Source organism: Terrapene carolina, unplaced genomic scaffold (assembly GCF_002925995.2).
Source record: "Terrapene carolina triunguis isolate 2854851 unplaced genomic scaffold, T_m_triunguis-2.0 Scaffold613, whole genome shotgun sequence".
NCBI classification, from domain to species: Eukaryota; Metazoa; Chordata; order Testudines; family Emydidae; genus Terrapene; species Terrapene triunguis.
Window position 1 is genome coordinate 362,467 of NW_020664964.1, and position 16,111 is coordinate 378,577.

General features: G+C 42.6%; 1 protein-coding gene across 1 annotated transcript in view; it reads left to right on the forward strand.

Moving 5' to 3' along the window:
- LOC112107758 overlaps positions 1-14,456 on the forward strand; it is a 57,544-nt gene extending 43,088 nt beyond the window's left edge. The window contains exons 13-17 of the mRNA XM_029913365.1: positions 2,425-2,463; positions 3,399-3,500; positions 6,394-6,508; positions 11,898-12,737; positions 13,656-14,456. Of these exons, the coding sequence (XP_029769225.1) occupies positions 2,425-2,463; positions 3,399-3,500; positions 6,394-6,508; positions 11,898-12,737; positions 13,656-13,711 (1,152 nt within the window). The 3' untranslated portion in view covers positions 13,712-14,456. The remainder of the gene's footprint in view (positions 1-2,424; positions 2,464-3,398; positions 3,501-6,393; positions 6,509-11,897; positions 12,738-13,655) is intronic.
- Positions 14,457-16,111: the final 1,655 nt, after the last annotated feature.

The following is a 16,111-nucleotide window of genomic DNA, read 5'->3' on the forward strand; positions in this document are numbered from 1 at the left end:
TGCAGCGGGGCTAAGGCAGGTTCACTTTAAAATGGTAAATCTACTAAGTGCTGATAGTACTTGGCTGGATTTTCCCTCCCCCCCCTTTGGAGTATTTAATCATCTAGTTAAAGGCAGAAATCGTTTGCCTAAACTGAGAAATAATTCCAGTAATGAGATATGCAAAACACACACACACACACACACACACACACACACACACACACACACACACGTATGTATGTATGTATATACACTTTTCATTCCTAAAAGATTCCCAGGCTCAGTGTAGCTCTTGGAAGCGGCTGGCATGTCCCTGCGGCCCCTATGCACAGGAGCAGCCACGGAGGCTCTGCACGCTGTCCCCACCCCAAGCACCGGCTCCACAGCTCCCATTGGCCTACACCACGGCCAATGGGAGCTGTGGGGGCAGTGCCTGCGGGCTAAGGCAGCGCACGGAGCCTCCGTGGGCGCCCCTGCGCCTAGAAGCCAGAGGACATGTCACCGCTTCCGGGAACCGCCTCAGGTAAGCGCTGTCCAGACCCTGCACCACACCCTGAACCTCCTCCACCAGCCCTGAGCCCCCTCCCGCACCCCAACTCCCTCCCGGAGCCCACACCCTCCTGCACACCAACTGCCTGCCCTAGCCCTGAGCCCCCTGCTGCACTCCAAACCCCTCATCCCCCCTCCCCCCCCCCCGCGCCCGCCCCCTCAGCCGGAGTCCTTATCCCCCCCCCCCCCCATACCTCAACCTCCTGGCCCCACCCTGGAGCCCACACGCCGTCCCAAGCCCCAGCCGAGAGCCCCCCTCCACACTCTGAACCCCTCATCCTTGGCCCCACCCCAGAGCCTGTACCCCCAGACGGAGCCCTCACCCCCAAACCTTTCATTATTTACGCTTAGTACCAATGTGGACACAAGAACAAATGCATATAAACTGGACATTAGGAAGTTTAGACTTGAAATTAGACGAAGGTTTCTAACCATTAGAGGAGTGAAGTTCTGGAACAGCCTTCCAAGGGGAGTAGTGGGGGCAAAAGACATATCTGGCTTCAAGACTCAGCTTGATAAGTTTTTATGGAGGGGATGGTATGATGGGATAGCCTAATTTTGGCAATTAATTCATCTTTGATTATTAGCAGGTAAATATGCCCAATAGTCTGTGATGGGATGTTAGATGGGGTGGGATCTGAGTTACTACAGAGAATTCCTTCCTGGGTGCTGGCTGGTGAGTCTTGCCCACATGTTCAGGGTTTAACTGATCGCCATATTTGGGGTTGGGAAGGAATTTTCCTCCAGGGCAGATTGGCAGAGGCCCTGAAGGTTTTTTGCCTTCCTCTGCAGCGTGGGGCACAGGTCACTTGCTGGAGGATTCTCTGCACCTTGAGGTCTTTAAACCACGATTTGAGGACTTCAGTGATTCAGGCATAGGTTAGAGGTTTGTTACAGGAGTGGGTGGGTGAGATTCTGTGGCCTGCATTGTGCAGGAGGTCAGACTAGATGATCATAATGATCCCTTCTGACCTTAAAGTCTATGAGTCTATGAATCTCTGGCTCACCCGCAGCACCCGCACCCCAACCCTCTGCCCCATCCCAGTGAAAATGAGCAAGTGAGCTAGGGTGGGTGAGTGCGAGCAATGGAGGGGGCGGGGGGATGGCGTGAGTGGGGGAGGGGCCTTTAGAGAAGGGGTGTGGTGGGGGCGGGGCCTCAGGGAAGAGGATGGGGCAAGGGTGTTCTGTTTCCTGCAATCAGAAAGTTGGCAACCCTAATGCAAACTCTTATGTGGAAACATTTATATTGTTTTAAAACAGTCTTCTATAACTTTATCTTGCTTTGGTATATGTACCTTTACTTAAACTTGTGCAATTGGATGTTCGGAGTAGAGCCCAGGAGTCCTAATTCATCCACTGACCATGCACGAGCCTTTCAACCTCACTTTCTGCATATAAAATTGGCATAATTACTTCTATCCCTCACAGGTGTTGATTTTTATTTTATTTTTTTGTAAGGTGCTTTGATTATCCTCGTATGAAATATGTTAAGGGCAAAGTAAATTCTATTAGCATTTCACCTTAAGAATATCAGCTTATCATTGAAATAAGCTGTAACATTTGAAATAAAATGTTAACTATTTAACAGTAAAAGACCTGTTCTCTTATGGTCAACATGAGAACAGAAAGGTAATTGCGGAAAGTGAAGAGGTTTTTCAGGAACCCTATATCTTAGGAGCTAAAGTCTGTCTTAATTTTGAAACTTACGTAGCCCAAAATGGAAATATTGCAGTTGTTACTGTGTATACCAGCAATAAGGGCCTAAGATTATAATTGACTGCTGTAAAATACTTTCTTCTCTCAAGCATTTGGTTGCTATATATTATGATGTTTTGCAGAAGAATATATATAAGCACTGTAATCGGTCCTTGTGGTGGTTTTCCCCCCCTACAGAATGATCCAGTTCGAAAGCAGAAAGCCCTAGAATACTTGGTATGTACAAAAAGTACTTTTGCCAGGATTTGCTACGTTTTAACACTGGATTTGCACCACTGCAGAAAGAACGAATCTTGCATGAATCACTTGAAAAATTATGAATGAACTTGATCAGTAATTCCTACTTTTCAAGTCGTATTTCACCAAATCTTAAAGATTGGGCAGCTACAGTATAAATAAATCCTTTGCTGCTTGCTGTTGCCTGTAACATCATACATTAGAACTTGAATTTGAACTTCAGAGTTCAAAGAAATAGAACTTGATATCTCTGCTTTTTGTAGAGATTTTAACATTAGCTGCTAAAGTAATTTTTAATAGTGTTTAATGTCTAAAATGTTTTGCTAGGAGAATGTTCATGATTAATTATGTCCTGTAATTTGTTTAGGGAAGTGTCTTGTCTGTATTTAGAAGTTCTGAGAAGAAAAGGTTACTTAACTATTTTCTTTAAAAATAATTTGAAGAGAGGCTCAGACACCTGCTTCATCCTGCCTTTTTGGTTTTTACTGTGGTGCTCTCTGGTTGCTCTTCCACTCTTTTATGCCATTTTGCCCCATCTATATAACAGGATTCCAGAAATGTCATTCTGAATCCTAAAATGTCTGAGATAGTGTGAAGCAGTGGAAACAGCTACCAGTGTGGATGAAAAGCCCTCTTTATTTAGATTATCATCTGGTTCAATCATCACTGGGATTTGAGGTCTGTTAGCATCCAGTTTGTAAATTCTCAGCCCTTTTTTTGCTTTTTAAATCTCATTTCCTTAATTTTTTGCTTGAGTTGGTCATAGAACTTCATTTGAATCCATTTATTTTGCATCTGTTTCCCAAAACTCATGATCTCCTATGGGAAGTCGGGTTGAGTATTTGAGATAAGTGTCCTTAGTTATTGTTTGAAACTTAACCTTTTTGAATGTGTGATTATTTTTAATTTGACAGGAAACTTTTCGGGTCACCTCAGACACAGAAGCAACTCTGGTAATTAGTATTACACAAGAGCTGACTGAAGCTTTGAAGACCTTTTGTAAAAAGAAAGCAGCTGTAAGTAATTGGTCTACCTCAATGACTAGTTCCATATTGTGGTGTTCTGTTGCAAGGGTTTTCCCATTGGTTTACCCACTCCTCCCATTCATAATCATGTAACATCCCTGAAACAACTACAGCATTTGGCACAGAAATTAGGAAATAAATTTAAGTATAAGTAGCTTGGTTTTGAGAAGTTAACTGCACAGTTTTTTCTTTTTAATTTCTTTTCCACGTCCCCTTTGTCCTGTTTTTCTCCCCTCTGCATGTGTCTCTCTTCAGTTGGCCTCCTTTACCTTCTTCTGCACATGCTTACATGTTGCCTAGTTGTTCTCCCACCACACTGCTTTCCTGCCACTTGTATAGCCAAGATATAAGGGAACTAACTCAACCATTTGGTGTTTTCCCCCAAGTGACACTACTTGACTGCTTCATTCTTTTCTCCCTGGACATGTGGACAGTTCTCATTGGTGGCATGCAGCTCTGTTCCTGCTTGAGGCTTTGAGCCATGAGAACAGCTCCTGTTTCTTCTCATATAGCAGCAGACTGTAGTAGAGACAACTAGGCTGGTTGCTCTTCTGTTTTTATCTGCTTATATATAGCGACCAGTGAAAATCACGGTTCCATGAAACCGTGATAAGTTAGCCTAGTATTGCGACTTTCAACAGCAGAAAGGCGGAAGCAGGCATCCCTACTTTCTCCCTGTTGAGGCCACGGCTGCTTGTGGGGGGTTAGCAGACTGGTCCCATTCTGGAGTGGGTCAGGGAGGTGGTGGGTTGGTCCTATTCCGGGAGGGAGGGGATTGGCGGCTGGGATGGGGATGTCTCTCATTACAGGAACTCCTCAGTTAAGGTTGTAGTTATGTTCCTGAAAAATGCAACTTTAAGCAAAACTATGTTAAGCGAATCCAATTTCCCCATACGAATTAATGTAAATGAGGGGGTTAGGTTCCAGGGAAAAACTTTTCAGCAGACAAAATACTACACACACACACACACACGCGCGCGCGCGCTCTCTCTCTCTCTCTCTCTCGTTTTAAACAAACAATGTAATACTGGTACACAGTGATGATGATTGTGAAGCTTGGTTGAGGTGGAGAGGTCAGAGGATGGGATATTTCCCAGGGAATGCCTTACTGCTAAATGAACTAGCAATTGACTGAGCCCTGAAGGGTTAACTCTCACAACACTCTACAAGGCAGCAGGAAAGGAGGGAGGGCAGACAGAGAGACACACCCTGTGTGTGAGAGAAAAAATGGACATTTCCCCTTTAAGTAGCTGACCCCAGGCTTAAGTACACTGCCTTGTTAATTAAATCAGTTTGCTGAGACCTGAGACAGCAGCTACTGCCTAGAAGCTCCCTCCCTCCATCGTGTGTCCCCCCTGCTCTATGGAAGATGGGGTAAGCGGGGTGCAGGAGCAGGGGGGAGCGGGAGACACCCTGACATTAGCTCCCTTCTTCTCCCCCCCTCCTACCTCATACAGCAAGCAGGAGTCTCTGGGAGCAGCTCCAAGGCAGTGGGGGGAGGGACAGCTGCTGCACAGGGAACTTAGGGGAATGGGGAGCTGATAGGGGGCTGCTGGTCCACCCTGGTCCCTAATTGATCAGCAACTTAACATCGAAACAACATTAACCAGGACGACTTTAAGTGAGGAGTTCCTGTATATGGCTCTAGATGGTCTGGCCCAGCCAGGGGCAGAGATCAGGGCCTGGCTTATGCTGTTTGGCTCCCATCGAGGTTGTTGCTCCCTGTCTGGCTGATAGGACTGGTGGTGGGGGGGAGGAGGGCCGGCTCTGGCAACGCAGTGGTTGGGAACCTGGCCAGCCTATATACAGTGGTTCCTGCAGGCCCGAGGTGTAGACTGCAGGAGCTGAGACCAGGATCCATTCCTCCACCGTAGCCAATATCATAGCCCGTGCTGCCACTGCTTGGAACAGGAGTAGGTATGTGAGGGGCTCTGCCCTGGCAGGAGGATAGAGTGGATGAATCCTCGTCTCAGTTTCTCACCAGCTGGTGCTTCAGTTTCTTCCCAGGACTTGCAGGGGCCACGCCGAGGCTCCTAATCACTAAGCAGTAGCCTGGCCTGGAGCGGAGTGCAGAGTGAGCCAGGTTCTGATCCTTGCCCCATGCTGGGCTGGGTCAGATCAGTCAGCACCTTGTGGTGAGACCTGCTGCCTGCCTGCCATCCCTCGATTCCTTGGAATAGGACCTGCCCACCATCTCTGCTTTCCCCCCACAGGATTGGGACTGACCTGCTCCCCTCTTCCCCCCCACAAACAGCCTCCTCACTGCTGGAAGAATCGAATCAGTTTGGTTCTGGGGGGACTCAGCAGCCATGCATATCCCATGAAATTCAAACCTTCACCCATGACATTGCCATGAATATTATTTTAAAATATAACAAAGTTTTGAAAACCTGTACAGTAACTGGAGAAGGAAGAGGGGAATAAGGAAAATAATCCCTGAAGTCTTTCAAGGAAAAAAAACATTAGCACTGTCAAAACTAGAATGTATTAATACTGGCTAAATGGTTAGTATGTTTGGTTGGCTTTCATTTTGCTAGCACTAGGCACATTTTGATAAACAGGTATCATAAGGTGTTGGTGTGTATGTGTGTGAGAGAGAGCTCAAAGGCCTAACTTGTATATTTGAGATTGATTTTACTTAGATCAATGGCTAATTCAAAACTCAAGTCAAATGGGAGGAAGTTGTTACTCACATTGATAGTTGTGAGCAAAATAGGGAGCAAACTTGAGCAGCACAGCAAAACATAGGATTCATTGCTTAAAAATAGCATTACCAATGAAAATTTATTGGCATTCTATAGGAAAAGTTGCTATTTTTGAAATGTTGAAAATGAAATGTAAATGTTTAGAACAAATACAATGAGATGTGCTTTATTTCCCCTAGGTCAATTATGCCAGCAGCCTGAGGCCATTGATGTCAATATCTCAAGATGAGCTTTCAGCAGGAAAAAACATCCAAAAACCATACAAGTCTTATGAAAATTACAAAGGCAATTCAGGTACTTTGCAGGGTGTCTTTGTCAAAATATTCGTAATAAAGTGGTTTTGAATTCACAGAACATGCTATATGAGGACTTAAACTTCCGCCCAGTCATGCTACTCTGCCACTAGAATGCTGTGCTTTAGAAGTGCTCTGTGATTTCCATTTGTTGTCTGGTGCTGTTCAAGGAGTTTGGGGTTTTAATCTGTTAAATCCTTCCTGATTCTGGTAGTGACCACCTGAGGAACTGCCCATTTCATTGGGTGGTACCAAAGTAGCTGAGATTAACAGGCGGTGCTAGAGCTGTCATCTTCTGGCTTTGATGGGAGGGTTTCTTCAGTGAGGGGTCAGTCTGCCATATTGTCCAGTGAGTAGAAATAAATCTGCTGAAACCACTAAAGGGCACAGGGTAAGATGTATGCCTCTCTGCTCTAAAGTATTACTAAACTATTTTTTGGGGAGGAGGGGGAAATGTTACATATGGGTCAGCCACTACATGAAACAAATACGAGTGGTGCTGTACCAACCTATGTGTAAAGACAATGTCACAACCATCCCTTGTCTGTCCACCTGAAGAACAGTCTGATTTGTTAAAGGGAATTCTGGGACTGAAGAAAGATATAGCTGATTTCACGGCATAAGAGCAAAACTATCCCACTGCATAGGAAAGATAGGAAGCATGGCAAGAGACCACCCTGGCTTAACCAGGAGATCTTCAATGATCTAAAACTCAAAAAAGAATCCTATAAAAAGTGGAAACTAGATCAAATTACAAAGGATGAAAAGAAACAAATAACACAAGTATGTAGGGACAAAATTAGAAAGGAAAGGGCACAAAATGAGATTAAACTAGCTAGAGACATAAAAGGTAACAAGAAAACATTCTACAAATACATTAGAAGCAAGAGGAAGACCAGACAGGGTAGGCCCATTACTTAATGGTGGGGGAGGGGACGGATAACAGAAAATGTCGAAATGGCAGAAGTGCCAAATGATTTTTTTGTTTGTTTTCACTAAAAAGTTTCACTAAAAACATTTGGATATCTAACTTAGTGAATGCCAGTGAAAATGGGGTAGGATCAGAGGCTAAAATAGGGAAAGAACAAGTTAGAAATTACACCTCTACCTCGATATAACGCTGTCCTCGGGAGCCAAAAAATCTTACCGTGTTATAGGTGAAACCGCGTTATATCGAACTTGCTTTGATCCACCGGAGTGCGCAGACCCTCCCCCGGAGCACTGCTTTACCGTGTTATATCCGAATTCGTGTTATATCGGGGTAGAGGTGTACTTAGACAAGTTAAATGTTTTTAAGTCACCAGGGCCTGATGAAATACATCTTAGACTACTCAAGGAGCTGAATTAGGAGACATCTGAGCCATTAGCAATTATCTTTGAAAAGTCATAGAAGATGGGAGAGATTCCAGAGGACTGGAAAAGGTGCAAATTATAGTCCAAATCAATAAAAGGGGGACTAAAGACACCCTGGGAAATTACAGATCAGTCATCTTAACTTCAGTTCCCAGAAAGATAGTGGAGTAAATAATTAAGCATTCTGTTTGCAGACACCTAAAAGATAAAAAAATGATAAGTAACAGTCAGCATGGATTTGTCAAGAACAAATGATGTCAAACCAACCTAATAGCTTTTTTTTGACATGCTAACAAGCCTTGTGGATGGGGGAAAGTTGTAGATGTGGTATATCTTGACTTTAGTAAGGTTTTTTGATACTGTCTTGCATGACTTTCTCATAAACAAACTAGGGAAATAAAATTTAGATGGAGCTACTATAAGGTGGGTGCATAGCTGGTTGGAAAACTGTTCCCAGAGACTAGTTATCAGTGGTTCACAGTCAAGCTGGAAGGGTGCATCAAATGGGGTCCCACAGGGATTGGATTTGGGTCCAGTTCTGTTCAATATCTTCATCAATGATTTAGATAATGGCAGAGTACACTTATAAATTTTGTGGACGATACCAAGCTGGGAGGGGTTGCAAGTGCTTTGGAGGATAGGATTAAAATTCAAAATGATCTGGAGAAATGGTCTGCAGTAAATAGGATGAAATTCAGTAAGGACAAATGCAAAGTACTCCACTTAGGCAGGACCAATCAGTTGCACACATACAAAATGACTGCCTAGGAAGGAGTACTATTGGAAAAAAGATCTGGGGGTCATAGTGGATCACAGTCTAAATATGAGTCAACAGTGTAACGTTGTTGCAAATAAAGCATACATCATTCTGGGCTGCATTAGCAGGAGTGTTGTAGGCAATATACAAGAAATAATTCTTCCGCTCTACTCCGTGCTCTTTAGGCCTTAACTGGAGTATTGTGTCCTGTTCTGGGCACCACGTTTCAGGAAGGATGTGAACAAATTGAAGAAAGTCCAGAGAAGACCAACAGAAATCATTAAAGGTCTAGAAAACATGACCTATGAGGGAAGATTGAAAAAACTGGGTTTGTTTAGTCTGGAAAAGAGAAGACTGAGAGGGGACATAATAGTTTTCAAGTACATAAAAGGTTGTTACAAGGGGGAGGAAGAAAAATTGTTCTCATTAACCTCTGAGGATAGGACAAGAAGCAATGGGCTTAAATTTCAGCAAGGGCGGTTTAGGTTGGACATTAGAAAAAACTTCTTAACTGTCTGGGTAGTTAAGCACTGAAATAAATTTCCTAGAGATGTTGTGGAATCTCCGTCAGAGGAGATTTTAAGCAGGTTAGACAAACATGTCTGGGATGGTCTAGATAATACTTAGTCCTGCCTTGGGTGCAGGGTCTGACCTGGTGTGCCTGGGGCAGCCCTCACTGAACATGCCAAGGTCAGGGCAGGCTGCAAAAGGGAGAACAGGTACTCCCAAGACCAGTGGGTAACACTGAAGTTAAACTCCCCAACCAGTCACAAACTGTGCTTCTGATCCCCCACACTGGTTATCAAGAAGCAGAAAAAGAATCACACAGCCCCCTTTATTGCATTCCAGTTTTCTGGCTCCCAATCAGGACCTAGGTCCAGTACAATGAGTAGTTATTTAAAAAACTCTGCTCACATATACAAAATGTTCTTCTGACCCCAAAGGGTCAGCCACATTACCAGGTCAGTGTAGATTTGGATTTTACCCAAAATACCATGCTGCCAGCCAATCCTTTAGTGCCTAAAGCTAAAAGTTTATTATAAAGAAAAAAGAACGAGAGATGTTAAAAACAATCACATACAATTACTTCAAAGTCCATCCGGTCCCTAGGAGTATTGGTGAGTTTGCTGGCTTGAAAGTCCCTCTGGACACATCCACAACTTGGATGGGTCATTCAGTCCTTTGTTCAGAGCTTCAGAAGTTTGTAGGAAGGTTACTCCAGAGGTAAGAAGCAGGATTGAAGACATGAAGCAGGACTGAAGACAAAATGGAGAAGATGCAGCTGCCTTTTATAATGTTTTTGCCATGTGTCTGGTACTTCCTTTGTTTCAAACACACTCATAGCAGATAGCACATGACTTTGAAAGGCCTTAGAGTTCTTTCCACAGGCATGCCCCTACATGCCTTGCTGAGTCATAAGGTGTATCCCTTGCCTTCTATCAGTTGTATAGCTGATGTCCCTTAATGGGCTGTCAAACAAGCTAGGCAGTGCTAATGCCAATCTGTCTAGGTGTGTCACTCAGATGCACAGCACAAGTTTGGAACTACGGACATACCATACATATAACTTACAATACAAAGGTGATACAAACACATAAACTAGATTATCATAACCTGGCAAATTATAACATTTTTGCAGATACCTTACACGGCATATCTGGCATAAATCACTGCAATTTTACAATATTGGTATTCATAATATCCTAAAGTGTCCCCAGGATTCCATACAGCGTCACACGGGACTGGACTAGAAGACCTCTTAAGGTCCCTTCCAGTCCTGTGATTCTATAAATCAAGTGAATAAAGCAGCAAAATTTCAATGTCTGATGCATTTAATTAGCTAGAAAAAGTAAATTTGGAACTTGAAGCATTTTGGTTAAATAGCCAAAGTGAGATGGTTAATAGAAATTGGAGAAAAGTTAGAATTTTAGCAGATTCTCAAAAGCTCTGTGAAAACAGGATATTGCCTAAAGCCAAGAAGAAAGTTCTCAAAGATGAGCTGCAAAAAATCTTTTAAATCAGGCTTGTATCAATATTTTATTCATTATGTTGTAAAGGTTTTAATTTTGTAAAATTTCTTCCTTCTTTTTTTCCACTTTAAATGCAACAGCCTCCCCTTCAAAAGAACAGTGACATTCCTGATATTTCTAAGACAGAGCCCTCCTTTTTATTAGAATGTTAGTAATTTGAGTTTAAAACAGATGCTAACAACTCTTGGAGTTTTACCACTGACTTCAGTGGGAGCAGTTAGGCCAGCTCTGAGCACTTTTGGAAATCCAGTCCCCAAATATGTAGGCCTCTGTAAATACCTCACTGAGGAAGCAGATTCTGCAAACAATAGAAAGGCTGAGCACTGAAAATCTCCATCATAATTACTTTAAATATTTTTGGCATTCAAGTTTCTAAACTGGCCTTAAGTGACATGAGAAAAGTAAACCTTACATAGTGTTGTGTTAGTTTCACCTACTCCCTACTTAGGTCAGTCTTGGACGTACATTCTAAACGTGGTGGCTGAGAGGCAGACTTAAAAAAAGAAAAAAAAAAACTTGTTTGTTTTTTTTACCTGCAGTGTCTTCAGATTAGAACTGTTTTTCAGGCAGTTTAACATTTGTGTTATCCTTCATTTGAGCACACTACTGTTAATTGGTGAGGCACACAGTCACATCTTATTTTCATGGATTAGCGTCTTTTTTGTTTGTTTGTTTTTGGACTAGTTCAGGGGTGGGCAAACTTTTTGGGCCGAGGGCCACATCTGGGTGGGGAAATTGTATTCAGGGCCGGGGCAGGGGTGTGGGAGGGGGTGCGGTGTGCAGGAAGGGGCTCAGGGCAAGGGATTGGAGCAGAGGAGGGGTGCGGGGTGTATGAGGAGGCTCAGGGAAGGGAGTTTGGGTGCAGGAGGGGTGCGGACTGTGGGAGGGGGCTTGGCAGGGGGTTGGGGTGCAGGAGGGGGCTTGGCAGGGGGCTCGGAAGGGGTTTGGGGTACACAGGGGTGCAGGGTGCAGCAGGGAGCTCAGGGCAGGGGGTTGGGGTGCAGGAGGGGTGTGGACTGCAGGAGGGGGCTCAGGGCAGGGGGTTGGGGTGCGGGGTGTACAAGGGGGCTCAGGGCAGGGAGTTGGGGTACAGGAGGGGTGCGAGGTGCAGGCAGGGGGCTTAGGGCAGGGAGTTGGGGTGGCGGGGTGCAGGAGGGATTCAGGCTTCATGGGGTTAGTTAAAGTTTGACCAACTTCTTCTGCTGATGGCCTGTCATTTTATTTAGGTTTACTTGCATGTGTCTTTTCAGGAAATACTAACTGGAATCAAGATTTTTCATCTCAAAGACCTGAACAGGAACAATTTACATCACAATTGGATGCAGACACTTCATTCACCATTGCCAGTTCATATAGTTACCAAACAGGTGATGGATCATCCTCATATGGACTAAAACCTAATGATTCTGCAACAATGGCTGCACTCAGTAATTCATTTGCCCTTCAGACGGGAGGCTTTGCTACTGGAATCAATGAATGGCTGAAGCAATTCAACCAATCTGCTTCTGTATCCTCCCAGTCCACTTCAGTTGGAGGCACCTCTCCCTACTTCACATATTCAGGGAGTGGGTATTCAACAGAATACAAGTCTAATAGTGCCCAAGGAAACAAAACTACAGCACCTGATAACAGAATGGCTTATGGTGTTGGAGGTACAAATTGGAAGAGTCAAAGAGCATTTACAAATACAAGGAATTTACCTGACCAGAGATCATCCTATTCTGCTTCCTCTGCTACATATCCTTCATCTGGAGGATATTCGACAAACTACCCTTTACAAGGCTGTTCATCTTACTACGGAGGTGGGTCTTCAAATTCCACTTCTTCATCAAGAGGTGGTTCTAGTTGGTCAGAAGAATCAAGATATCAGAAATCAGATTTCAAGACTGATTCGGCCTCATTTCGTTCCTCCTCTTCTGTCCACAATTCATACAGAGATTACCAACAACAAAACAGAGAGTCAGATAAGATGTTTGATGAAGATGCCAGTGGTCTTACTCCCAACATTCTGCATAGACTTCAAGGAAAGGATGTACCTACAATGACCAGAATGCTCAAGCAGCTGACTCCATATTATCCAGCACTTCAAAGTAAGATTGTGAAGATTTTAACCTTAGTAAAGCCTTGTTGGCCTAGTTTGTAGTGTGAAGTGCTATGAAGCAGTAGTCAAAGGTTCAAACTATGCAGAGGGCTGAGGTGGCTTGTTCAGTTGTGAGGGTTGCTTTTGGGTTGACTTCCCTCAACAGCACATTTGCAGCTCAAGATTGGCATTAATATTGCTCTGAAGGGAGCTTAGCTTAACTCTTCTGAGGACTGATAGAATTGTTTTGGTGATGTGGTTGTGGGAAAGTGATGTTATGAAATGGGAGAGAATCCTACCTAATTGGGAGGGAGGAGGAAGAGCTTTGGTCTGGGCCGTCTGGCTGTCCAGGTTCCAAATTTCATGAAGCAGCCAGTGTGCTTCAGACTCCAGCAAATAGTACCACAAGGGTGGCTGCTAAAGAGAGACTGAGTACAAATAACTGGGTTGGGGGAAATCTAGCATTGGAGATAATAGTAGAGAGACATGCAAAACGTGTGTCGAACACACTTGGGGATAATTTTTTTAATAGTAAAATATTTAAACGGCCAGTTTGATATTGATTCTGACTGCTGTTATGAGACGGTAATTTGTCAATTATTTTGCATTGATATCTACACAAATAAGCATTATGAATTGCAGTTTGTTTTAAATAGTAGAAAAATATTCCATTTTAAGAAATGTATTTCTAGAACATTTAAGGCAGAACTGAATTATTATATAACTGGGCCATCATTATGTTGGTGAATTTGCCGGACAGATAATGCAAATTATTCTACTATATTAGAATTAGGAAAGTTAGTTAAGGGAATTAGGAAAGCTAAATCTTTAATTTTTAACATGGTATCTGCTATATGCATTTATGCAAAGTTGCATAAAAATGAACAAATAATTTAAAAAATTTTTTTTTCTTTTTTTCCTTCACCAGAAATCAATATTGAAACATTAGTCAAAGCATTAATTAAAACTAGAGAAATAAATTAAGAAGATAAAACAGCTGAACTGGAACTGATGAACAGAACACTGAAGAATCTTCACTTCAAGTTTTTAGGAAACAAACTCAACAGTTTAGTTTTGGATGTGGTTTTTTTGGTTTTGTTTTTGTTTTTTGTGGAAGGGGATAGGGTTTATGTTTTTAGTACAGTAAAAATGTAGTTGGAGCACAAATTATTGTCATGGAGATTAATATACTGTTCAGGTATTTTTATGCATTTGTTAAATATTTTTAGTAGATTGCACTGGAAACTCTTCGTTTTTGAGGGGCTGGTTAATATTAATCACCCTTTTCCAAAAAGTTTTTGTATGTTACAATCCATTTAGGAAGAATATTCACTGAAAATAGAGTTCCATTGCATGAAAAATACAGAAATGCATTACTTCACATATAAACCAATGGCCAGTTCTTCTAATTTTAGACTTTATAACGAGTTAGGATACTTTTTAGAAGTGACTATACTGAATTTCTTTTTGGAACACATTAAAATGATGGGCCCTAAACAAAATGTTTCTCCTCCTGTGGACTTAAAATGTGCTCTTAAATAATAAAATGCAAACACTTGTTAGTGGAAAAACTTAACCAATTTTATTTTTAATTTGTAAAAATGCGCACACATATGGAAATACAACCAGAATTCTATTGTATAGAATAGCATTCTGCATTTTCAATTTTTATTTGTAAAAATAATAATCGGGGCATTTTGCAGTGTTTATTTTCCAAACATTAAAACCAGAATGAAATTGGGTTAAAATTTAAAAAATAGAAAAATTGGGGGAGGGGGGGAAGAGGAAAAAAAGCCTTTGTAATATACACATTTTACTACAGTATAAACTTTTTTTAATGTACAAAGGGATATTTTGTGTGTCTCAGAGCTAGTAGTTTTTCCAGGTATCCTGGTTTGCATATGCTCGCATAATTTTCTCCTAAGTATGCTCACTCATATTGAGCCTCTTGCTGTCTCGGAGGTAATCCAACTTTGAAAGTGTGCACTCTGCATCAATAAATCCAGGGGTACACTCCAAGCTCGCAGTGCTACTTTGCTGAAGTTGGGAAGTATGTCTTGATGACTGTTCCAAAAAGCCCACACATCCCGTTTCGCATTGTCAGGATTAGGCAAGTTCATGTAAAGAGTAAATTCCCCTTTCAGATTTGAAATCTTATCTTTAGTGGCAAATGGTTCAAACGCTCTGGCATAATGGTCATAGTTTGCTGCAAAATTCACCTTGAGGAAGGGGTGCAACAGCTGGATGACATTCCAAAAAGAATCTTCGGCACCAAACACTTTGGGGTTCAGATTATGGGTCATGGGCGTCTCCCATTTCTCACTGAGCATTGTGTTGACGGTTTTGAATGCTTTTTTGGTTTTCTTGTGTTCTGGGGTCAGAAGGATTTCCAGAAATGGCTGAGTTTTTTCATCATATGTTTCTCCTGCACCTTTTGTGTTCAGTTCAGCTGAGATTTTGGTTGTCAGGATCCAGTAAACCTCTGTATTGGCAGTAGTCTGAGAAACACAGAAAACACTGGAATTATCACACAATGATTCCAAGTTTTCAACAATGAATATTACCTTGGTGCGCAGAATCTGGCAGTCATTCTGGTTATTTGCCAGTCTCTTCAGAGTTTCTGCTTTAGAACCATCAATCTCGGGATGATCTAGAGACGCATTAGCACAATCCACGCATTATTTATATGACCGGCAGTGAAGTACAAGCTCTTCCACCAATGTGGCACAACACTGGTAGGTAATCAGCAGTCAGCTCTGCACTCATCTTGCACTGTGTAAAACAAAACCTTCAGCTTGTCTGCATGCTTGAAAGTGGCCCCGAATCCAGTGATGGAAGATTTCAACTCTTTCATTTCTTCTGTAGCAGTGGCTGCTTACAGCGCAACATTAATCAGATGAACAGGACAGGTAATATGTCGCTGCTCCGGTTTTTGAGTCAGTTTAATCTCCCATGCAAACTTAACCATCTAGGAAGCAGAATCTGTGTTAGTTGTGATGGGCTTAGTTGGTTAGTTGGTACGTATCAAACATGTCAGTTATTGCTGCGTCGACAAAATGGGTGGCAGCAAATGGAATGAATGTCACATGAGCACAAAACAATTTTCCTTTGTTTTCGTTTTTTGATTTCAATCCGATGGTCCAACACATCAGGAGACTCGTCACAAATAAGACTAGCAACCACTTTGCCATCAGTTTACATGCTAATGCATCGCCATTTTCTTTCAGATACGTATGAGTGAGGATGTCTGCATTAGGAAGGGCTTTTGCTGCTGGACAGTATTGTGACACGGTCACCAATAGGCCCTTCTGCAATTAACTAATTGTCCAGCAAAACAAAGAGCGCGCACACACACTCATTGACACAATCATACTTCGTTCTCTT